Source organism: Sitodiplosis mosellana, unplaced genomic scaffold, assembly GCF_009176505.1.
Source record: "Sitodiplosis mosellana isolate CC-2019 unplaced genomic scaffold, AAFC_SMos_1.0 Smas_scaffold_6102, whole genome shotgun sequence".
Lineage (NCBI taxonomy): Eukaryota > Metazoa > Arthropoda > Insecta > Diptera > Cecidomyiidae > Sitodiplosis > Sitodiplosis mosellana.
The window spans coordinates 5,604-16,264 of record NW_022601343.1 but is presented as its reverse complement, the minus strand read 5'-3'; the positions used below and the strand labels follow the sequence as shown (position 1 = coordinate 16,264).

At 36.4% G+C, this 10,661-nt stretch overlaps 2 protein-coding genes across 2 annotated transcripts in view; both read right to left on the bottom strand.

Annotated features, from left to right (window-relative positions):
- The window catches only part of LOC129573801 (DNA-dependent protein kinase catalytic subunit-like), a 31,188-nt gene extending 25,136 nt beyond the window's left edge, over positions 1-6,052 (bottom strand). Inside the window, exon 1 of the mRNA XM_055454906.1 lies at positions 5,704-6,052. Coding sequence (XP_055310881.1) covers positions 5,704-5,836 — 133 coding nt within the window. The 5' untranslated portion in view covers positions 5,837-6,052. The remainder of the gene's footprint in view (positions 1-5,703) is intronic.
- Positions 6,053-9,470: 3,418 nt separating this feature from the next.
- On the bottom strand, positions 9,471-10,245 carry LOC129573625 (segmentation protein even-skipped-like). Its single transcript, XM_055454414.1, has 2 exons — positions 10,078-10,245; positions 9,471-9,833 (listed from the first exon to the last, which is right to left on the bottom strand). The coding sequence occupies exons 1-2, from the start codon at positions 10,243-10,245 to the stop codon at positions 9,471-9,473; spliced, it is 531 nt and encodes a 176-aa protein (XP_055310389.1).
- Between the last annotated feature and the right edge of the window lie 416 nt (positions 10,246-10,661).

Here is a 10,661-nt window from a genome sequence, read left to right as displayed (position 1 = left end):
TCACCGTTCCGGCAAAACAAAAACCACAGTCATTTGACTGTGTTTAATAAGATCTCTTTGTTTGTATCTAAATATATGGGATATATTTGACGTACAGCTTGAAGCTGTTATTAATACATTGAAAAAGAAAATTGTCGTTAACGCACACAGTGTCAGATTCATATACAAGCATCGAAAGTGCTCTTATACAAGTACTACAGCATTTTGATGTATGCCAAAATGATACCATTTTGACCATGAGAGATAAATTTTGACGCTACTTCAACTCTTTTTATGATCATCTTAAGATTGCTCAAGTATTTTAGATAATGCTACTTTTTTGACTCTACAATGTTTAGAATCGCAACGATTCAATTGCTTTAATTTGCTTAATTCGGCAAGCGAATACTACGAGCAAATACTCAGTGAAAATTCCGAAACGTATCGTATGGAGTAAATGCCAATTTTTTCTCTCTTTTAACACTCATTCGAAGCGAAGAAGAAGAGGAAAAATTTTGCATCTTTCCTATGCCGGGAGTCGAACCACGGACCTTCTGATTGCCGGTCAGATACTCTATCCATTGAGCTCATAGGTTCTGACATAGTCTGATCTCGTTGATCCTGACCCCTCCTGGCAAAATTTGACCCCCAACGAGTTTTTTGGACCCGTTGCCATTTTCGGACCTTTTTTGTTGTTTTAGTCCTCACTTTTTTCTGGATACCGGTTTTACACTAGATAGAATCGATTTTTGAAAGTGAAGACCTTTTTTTTTGCTCTTCAAATTCGAAATTGCGGATCACCCCCCCCCCCCCTCCCGGTCAGCAATTTTTTTCGGGAAGAAATTAACACTAGATAGAATTGATTTTTTTGACCCCCCCTGAATTTTTTGGTGTCAGAATGTATGATTGAGCTACACAGACCCCCATACGAACATTATTGCAATTTTCATTTGAGCGCATTTTTACCTTGTAAGGTGATTATACCAGGATTTTATTTTGTTCCTTTTCAGCACATGAACTGGTGCCGTAAAGTCATACCAAATTACTCAAGTATTTTAGATAATGCTACTTTTTTCCGCATTTACTTTCTGTACATCATTCAAAATATGAGCCACCACTCGCTGTATTACCGAACTCATTCAAAATAGAGGTCGACTGTCGTTTCAATACAAAACCAAAACCATGAATTCCCACCCTTGATGCATAATTCTGTAGTCGAGAAATTCCATTTTCATTAAAATCATCATTTTTGTATTGTAAAATCCAATCTGTTTCGAACGAATGTATATTAGCAAGGAGCACTTCATGCTGGCAAAAAATGTGGCTACAGTTTCCCTGTTCCATACAAAAAATATGATGGCATATCTTTTAGTGAGACATAAAAGAACGCAAGTTTGTCCAACTTCGTAGCAATAAAGAGAAGTATGTTTCATTGCAACTAATAATGGTTAAAAGAATGTATGTTCGTTTTTGGCGGGTCCTCGCGGTTTTTCACGGTTTCCGCGGAACTGATAAGAGATGACAACTTGGTGTCTTCGGCAAAGTTGTAGAACTCGAGGTCTTCTATAACATTGCTGAAGACAGTTATCTCTTATCGCTTATCAGTTCCGCGAAAAGCGCGAAAAATGATAAGAAAAAAAAAGTTCTATACAAAATTTGCTTTTTCATGTGCACGATTTGCGCGCAACTGATAGAAATTCAGAGAGATAAGAGTTACCTGCCTTCAGCAATGTTATAGAAGACCTCGAGTACTACAACTTTGCCGAAGACACCATTTTGTTATCTCTTATCAGTTGGCCGAAAACCGTGAGGACCGCGGAGGCTAGACGGTGCTACAACATACTTTCTTTTAACGCAGATAGAATCAACAGAAAACATACTTTCCTTTTCAAAAATATTAATCGAGAAAAAACATACGTTCTTTTACGTCTCACGAATAGATATATTATAACGAGCTAAAACATTATAAAATGTAATCACGAACTTTGGTTTGGTCAAAATTGATGTCATGTTTAGACTTGACGTGTAGGAACATTTCTCACGAGAACAGTCTCATATTTTTCTGCTGTTTGAGACATCAGCCGAAATAAACTGTCAAAAATTACTCGAATGGTGAATTATTTATAAAACTTTCTTTAACAAGCGAATTTTTGAACTCGATTTGGCATGCAAGGAAATTGTTTGCAGTTGATTTGATTCGGTGCAATGACAAGCGATGAATTCAGCAAACGTTACATGTTGCATAAGGGACTATTCACCTCGGAAGAGTTCGAAGATATTATGCTTTCATTAACGGCAAGGGAATATGAACCGAAAATATTCAATCGAAATCCAAGACTCAGGGACTTCATATGGGATACAGCTCATGTTTTGCAATGTCCAAGGAAAGCTGCTTGCTTCTACACCTCAGGTTCGGAAAAGTACATAAACACTCAAAAAGTAACAACTTTTTCATCGAATAAAGATGTGTTGCTGGGAGAGATTCAAGCTGCACACACACACAATGGTTCATCTGAAATAGTCGGAACTGAGGTCGAAGTAACTATCACCGAACGCACCGACATTACATTTCAATCAATCGAATCGCCAAAAGTTCTTTATGAAGGCACATCTAATACATGGTTTGGTGATAATCAGCTGAAAGTGACTTTGACACAGCCAATTCTGATTAAGCCTCAACGTATTTATGAAGTTCGTTTGGCAGTTCGATCACTCGATGGAAGCTACTACTTCTCAGATTGTCAGCCAATGGTGGAAATGGATGACGGAATAAAAATTCAGTTTCATCGAAATCCAACCCTGGACTACGATAACCTTGCGAATGGCTGGATTTCTAAATTGATCTTCAACAGCGTTTAAATTTGAATTGGAATTGTCGAAGAAGAAACAATAGATAAATGAATTCGACAAAATATTCCAGTCTAATAAATCAAATTTCAGTTTGAGCAGTATACAATAAAATCAATTGTTAATCAAACCTACAAAATTCCCTTTTCTTCGTCTTTGTTTAAAATTTTGGAAATAATTACAATGGAAAACAAACGATATGTGGCGAAATATATTGTTATTTATTTCATTTACGTAAGTATTGCTCTTCGAGTATTCTTTCTTAGGTTTGATTAGGAAGAGTCTCAGAAGTTAGTTTATCATTTACTTTCATAATGTGAGCCATAAGTTATGGCCCACAGCATGGTTTATAAATGAACTCATTCAAAATGGAGGTCGGCTGTCGTTTCAATACAAGACCAAAACCTCAATTCATCATTGATGCATAATTGTGTAGTTTAGAAAGTCAATTTTCATTGAAATCATCATTTTCGTATAGTAAAATCCAATCTGTTTGTAACGTTATGAATGTATTTGCAAGGAGAATTTCAGGCTGACAAAAACTGTGACTAAAATTTTCCTGTTTCATACGTTAAACAGGATGACATATATGGGCAAAATTTTCATTGTAAAATGTTATCACAAATGTTGATTTGGTCGCAGTTGATGTCATGTTTAGATTTGGCGTGTAAGAACATTTTTCACTGGAGCAGTCTTATATTTTTTTGCTGTTTGAGACATCAGCCGAAATAAACTGTCAAAAATTACTCAAATGGTGAATCATTTTTGAGATTATATGCAACAAATTATGTTTTTAATGTGAAAAATGTTATTTCTTCATTCGGAATAATTTGAAATCAATGAAAAATGGTGCGCAAAAAACACCAACATAATGATACAAGGGAATTTGGAATATAAAATGCGCACACAGCTAACGGGTCAGTTTTGTTCGTAGCTCATTTGATGCGGTCGGTGAAATCACGCACACACTTGTGTCGTTTTATGTTTCCATGTTTCTCCTTCTTCTACTCCGCTATGTAAACTGTTTCGTGTTCACCACTACATTTACACATTTTTAATGGCGCAAAAAAACACACACTCTACAGTTGGTCGATTCGCGCTACTTTTGCATCAGTGTATCAAATCCACTTATTACTTGTCAAACTCTGGAGATAATAGCTCGGATTTTCAAGTGTCACATACAATATTCGTCTTGAAAACATTAAAATAGAATTTGACGTTTCAATTTTTTCTTGTAATTTAATTGCTATACAATTACCATACGTTTTACACAATCGATTTAATCTACGGTTAAAATGGCAAACGTGTTGAAAAGTATCGCTGCATCGGAGTTGATCGCAAAGATGTACCTCAACGAGCGTTTGGCCGACGTTCATTTCGAGTCGATGACGAAATTCAAAAGGTTCCAGCAAACAAAAGTGTGTTGGCAGCTCTAAGTCCGGTATTTGATACGATGTTCTTCGGATTGTTGCCAGAAAAAGGAGACGTTCCCATTCCCGATGCGGATGCTGAAGCGTTCAAGGAGTTTCTCCAGTTGTTCTACCTGGGTGAAATGACTCTGACCATGGAAAATATCGAGACCGTTGTTCGTTTGGCCGACAAATACGATGTCCTTGAACATGTCAACGCATGCGCCGTGTCCCTACAAAGCCAACTGACATTGGACAAAATGTGCTGGGGATATCAATTGGCCGTAAATCTCCAAAATGAAGAACTGATCAAGTTCTGTGAGGGAAAAATCATCGATTCGCCAAAGGAAGTCTTTGGCAGCGATGTATTCAAGCGTTGTGACAAAAGTACTCTAAACCGGACTTTGGGGCTGGGTTTGATCTGCAACGAAGTCAACGTGTTCGATGCCTGTTTGACATGGGCTAAACACGCATGCGAACAAGACGATTTGGATGGAACTCAAGCGGTGAATTTGAGAAATCAACTCGGCGATTGTTTGAACTTAATTCGATTTGGCTCGATGACAAGCGATGAATTCAGCAAACGTTACATGTTGCACAAAGGACTATTCACCTGGGAAGAGTTTGAAGATATTATGCTTTCATTAACGGCAAAGGAATATGAATCGAAAATATTCAATCCAAATCCCCGACGCTACAAAGGGGATACAGTTAATATTTTGCGATGCAGGCGCAGAATCGATCGTAGCTACTACATATCAGAAACGCAAAAGTATATAAAAACTTCAGAAGTAACTTCGTTTATATCGAATAGTCTCGCTTTACTGGGGGCAATCCACACTGCATACACACACAACGGTTCATCTAAAATAGTCGGAACTGAGGTCGAAGTAACTATCACCGAACGCGAAGATCTCACGTTTCATTCAAATGAACCGCCGAAGATTCTTTATGAAGGCAAAATATGAATACGTGAAGATAGCTTGTGGATAGTATTTTGTGAAATGTTATCAAAATTTTCATTTGGTCAAAGAGAACGACGAAACTTTGTGTCTTGCTTGGATTGGGCATGGAAAATGAACATATCTTACAGAGACAGTCTTATATTTCCCTACTGATTGAAACACCAGCGGAGATAAACTACCAAACAAAAATGATTCGATTGGTGACTCGGTTTTACAGAACCATTAAGTGTATACACACACAAACAACATGCTGATATAAGGGAATTTAGAATCTGAAACATTCAATTTCGTTCATAGCACATTCGATGCGATCGGCAAAATCATGCATACACTTGTGTCGCTCTGTGTTTTGATGTTTCTCCTCTTCTGAATGAACAGCATTGTGTTCACCACTACATTTGCACATTCTCAATGGAGCGAACAAACATACATTTCTTTTTCTTCACAAATCGACACATTACATGTCAATTGAAATCAGCAATTGTTATGATTGAAAAACTTACCAATTTCATTTTCTGAGATTCTGTCATTGAAATATTGATCAATTGCATCGAGATTTGTCGATGCTTTTTTGGTGTCTTGACTGCCAACCACCGCTTTTAGCTGTTCGCAATACAAAATTACGTCACTCGACATTTTAATTTCAGAACTTGATCACTTCATTCGGATTTAATGTCACTTTTCAGTTTTTAACACTTAAATTCAGAACAATAACACGAAAACGATAACTTAACGACAACAAATACTTATTTTAACGCAAACAAAATGTTGCGAAATACGTGCGCTATGCTTTATTTTGCCGGTCACTATGTTGTTTACAAAACACGCAATTTCAGTCGCTAGAGTATGTGTGCATATGAAACAGCTGTCAATGTAGCTGTCAGTTGAATTTGAAACTGGGACAGTGAATCGAAACATTCACCATTCACCATTCAATGAATGATTTTTGCACTTTTTTATTGTGGAAATTTCTTTTTTATGGAAATTTATTGGAATCATCTTTCAAATGAAAAAAATCCAGATTTAATGTTGAAACAAATTAAATTTTTCTCATTTCAAACTTCCATTCGCCCATATTCCAATACTTCTCATTTTCATCCTCACTCCCTTCGTCGACAGATGGCGTTGCTATTACATTAGAAGAACTGTTCCTCTGAAGGAACATTCGCGAGTGTAAGGCTACTATTTTCAAATTAGAGTGGCGTTCATACATTCAATGGAGATTTCATTGTAAATAATTTAAACCGTTGGCAATCGGTTCACTCTCCGAGTGTACAACCAGTTCGTTAAGTACAATTATAAAGAAAAAACGTAACACTGAAAATAAATGCAATAATTGCTGTGCCATTGAATAGACAAAAATTCATATATCCATATTTAGAATTGATCCAATGGAATTCGCCTCAATCAATTTTTTCATCATTTCGTTAATTTTTTTTGGTATTTTTTCAAATGAAAATGTCTGTTCACTTACAGTAGCCATCGAGAGAGTTATCTCCATCAAAACCATGAATGTAATTGAAGTTAATCATTTTTTAAGTGATTCCGATAGCAAAATTATCATTTCAATTAGAAATTAATTGAAAGTACTTTGGTTCAAATGTTGAAGTCATTATATCCATAAGTTGAATGAATACATTATTGAAATTGGTTTGTAAAAAAAAAACTAAAACTGCAACCAATTTTGTTTTGTAAAATCGTATAGACATGAAGTTGTAAAATTGAGAGCTGCTCTTGACATTGTTCAATAAAAATAACTACCAATCTGGCAAAGAATTTCGGAGCCAAACACAAATGATTATGCATTAGCGGATTCGATACTGAATTGTGCTACAAACACACAAAAAAACTCCAATGCAGAAGTCATATCACAGTATGCTTGTAACGTTGTTCGAATTTGAGTGAGACATTTTCCGTTTTCGGTGCACAAGTCTGCAGTAAGTGTCTATTTATTCCAACAACGTCATAAGTATATACGCCGGCAAGCAGACGGTCTGGCAATAGCGGAAGAACATTCGACAGAATCACTTCACAACACAGTCACATGTTGCTTCTGTTGATCAGCTGTAGTTGACTGCAAAACCGAAATCCATCAAAAACAGCTGAACAAAATTTGAAAAATAATAAAATTGTGTCCACAGTCGACAAACATATTGAGTGGTCGTCAGCGAAACGATTTGGCGCAGCATAAGAGCCAGCACAAGCGAACACCTACTCAATTTGTTGTTATTCATAATCTCTTTATCGGCAATTGAAAGAATGTGCGGTGCTGTGTTTTTTACGATTTTCTTCCGTTTCTTTTTAAGAAACACTTGAGATGTTTCATGTGAACATATGCGGTTCCATTCGGAATTTCAACTAATTTGGAAGCACGTAAAATGAATAATTTGTCTTTTCTGAGTCCCGAAACAGTTACATTTGAACCTTAAGTGGATTTAGTCCAATTACTATCAACAAATGTTCATTGCTATGGTTTTTGTGGAATGATCTTGTCAAGCCATATTTTAAATAGCTCTGACAAAATGCTCTCAAATATGTGATTGCTCTGTGTTTTATTTGAATTTTGATTCTTCAGCGAAAAAAAAACTTGTTTCTTCCAATATGTGTGACTTATATTGTCTCTTTAGCATAATTTCCATTCATTCATTTCCCTTCTGTCCAACTTTTTCTACTTTAAACCAGAGGTGCAGTTAGATCATAAAATCGTTCAAGAGAAATGTTGTTTCCTTTTCTTGCATAGCCAGCCCAAAAAATTATCTCGTAATATTTTCGAACAAGGTCGATTGCTAAAAGAAAACGCACTAATATTCTGGTCACTGAACACAAGAACTATTTCACATGCTTTCTTTACATTTTCTTCGTGACACTTTTATGATTCTGGTCGCAAAAAAGTGCCAGCAAATAGCAAAAGAAGGAAAAGAAAATTGTAGAGAAGAAGTGATAAAATGTCGATTACTTCGCAGAATTGCCTATGAATGGAGATGTTGCGATCCAATACATGAATTTAATGTTAGCATTGAAAAACCATCGTCATCTCGAAAAAAAGTCTAACAAAATGTTTCATTTAAACTAATAGTTCAAATAATTCATTCAAATTAGGACTCGAACTTAATACCCATTTCCTCGGCGGATCGATCGTTTTTCTTTGTTCAATCAAATTCCCCTGTTTTCAAAATGTCAATAAATTCAATGTCATATTTCTCTCGATCCGACCAAAATGCGGTATTCCTTTTGGTTTTCTCTGAGATTATTTATTGTTGTGTGTTTTCATGTCAAAGCACACTGGCCCGTTGAGTGCGCCTGCTGTGCATCCGAAAGAAATACAACACCAAAAGTCATCGTTGACAACATTATTTACGAGTGTGTGCTGTGTTTAGTGTCGTCACTTCGGCTTTATTTTCATCTTCATCGGGATTGAGACGTCCTGCGCGACAACATGGAGATTTATTCTGTACTCAGCCGGACTGAGTTGGACTGAGCAGAGCATTTAAAGTGAAAATCCGTGGTGAAACAAAACAAAGAGCCTCAAATAATTGTAAACAGCAATTTGTGACGGTAACCGACATTTCTTTTGAGTGATCGGTGTGCGTTGGTTTGGTTTTCAGTTGAAGCGATACCAATTTGCAATTCGATATAGTCAATCGGACGATGGCAAAAAGGAGCCAACCGAAACAAGTAGTTTGTCATGTGCAATGCACGTTGTGCATGGTAGGCGATTCTCAAGACTTTGTTCGTTTTCGCATAGTTTTTCATTCAAAAGCGTATTGCAAAGCCATATTTTCTTTGACCTCATTGTTTTTCAGCAGAATGTTAACCAAACATTTCATTCATAGATGTGTGAATGTTGTCATTCATATTTCTTCCGAAACACCATCAAACTTCACACTATTTTTCAAGAAGCTTCAAAGAGTAGGTAAAATATTTATGTTCCGCTTCATCACATTTGTCATATGATGCGAATGAGAAGACTGAGTCCGGAAGAGTTTTAGTTTTGGGTATGCGTTGATGAATGTGAAGGTGAGGAAATAGAAAGATTTCTTCAAGCGATGATTCCAAAATGTGATTAATTGACAAATGAGATGAGTTTTGCATTAGTTTTCACAGAAGGGTCAAGATGAATGGACGAGCAATTGAAAGAGGATACGTAATTTTGTAAATTCTTAAACATTTAATAGAAAGTAAATTTTTCACTTTTATAAATCATTTTTAAAACTTAACGAAATATTTACAATGATATTAACACAGTACTAAGAATTATTCAAAATAATAACTATGCGTATGGCCGAAACAATTGTGCAAAGTCCATTCTATCGAGTGTCGTTGTTAAAGGCGATGAATCGGGCGAATGTAGCTGACTTTGAATGGTGACAGGGTTCCGATGTGGAATCTGATATGGAGAGTATCGATAGCCGTATGCGTAAGCATTCACGGCAGCCGATGGGATTTGCGTTGCTGGAGGGAACACCGGCATTTGTGGGATCATCGGGGTTGGAGCGTAGTATGGCATGCTGACTGAAGTGGCCGCTGCTTGAAGCAACGAAGCAGCGAATGTTGGATCGTTGTAAACAGCTGCGATTGGCCAATTGAGCTGGCGTTGGCGTTTGTCTTTCATGCGTCGGTTTTGGAACCAAACCTATTGAATAGAACAAAAGATATGCGTTCCTTAGTAAAGATGCAAATCATAAATTATGAATTGAATAAATAAACTATTGTACAAAAAATTTAATATTCGCGAACTAAAGCTATATGTTTAGCATACCAATTTTGACAAAATCATCAAATGTGTTCGCAATTTAAATTTTAGAGTTGATTTTTACTAAATCAAAAGCTCTTGGTTTTGTTGTTTTGAAAATACAGGATTAAAACCAAAAACACACCTTAATTGTTGATTCCGAAATTTTTAGTTGGACGGCCAATTCCCGGCGACGTGATGGTTGTATATACATTTTCTTATCAAACTCCTCTTCCAAAACTGTCAACTGCTCACGGCTGAATGCAGTTCGAGCACGACGGCATGATGAATCCAATTCACTGTTCATAACCATTTTGGCAATAAAATATTTTTCACAAGTAAATAGAAGACGACACAAAATTCAAGACAGGTAAGTCGTTTGCAAGTTTCGTTGTTCGAACTGTCGGTAAAAACAAATGGAAGGACAAGAACGAACTGCTCAGGCAAAGACTGAAATGAGACTGATGCATTTCTGTACATACCATGCTCCTTAAATATATTTAAGTACTGCACTTAAACAAAAGAAAATATGAGGAACTTGGAGAAGGAAACGATCAAAAAGTGAAAGACACATACACAAATGCAAGCACAACAAAAATTATCATGATATATCATTCTGTTAAAGGCTGTCAACCTTTGCAAGTGTCATACTTCCTATGTATAATAGGATAATTTCATTTTTTTTCTCTTTCAACGGGATCAATACCAATATTCGATGGTCGGGTGCTG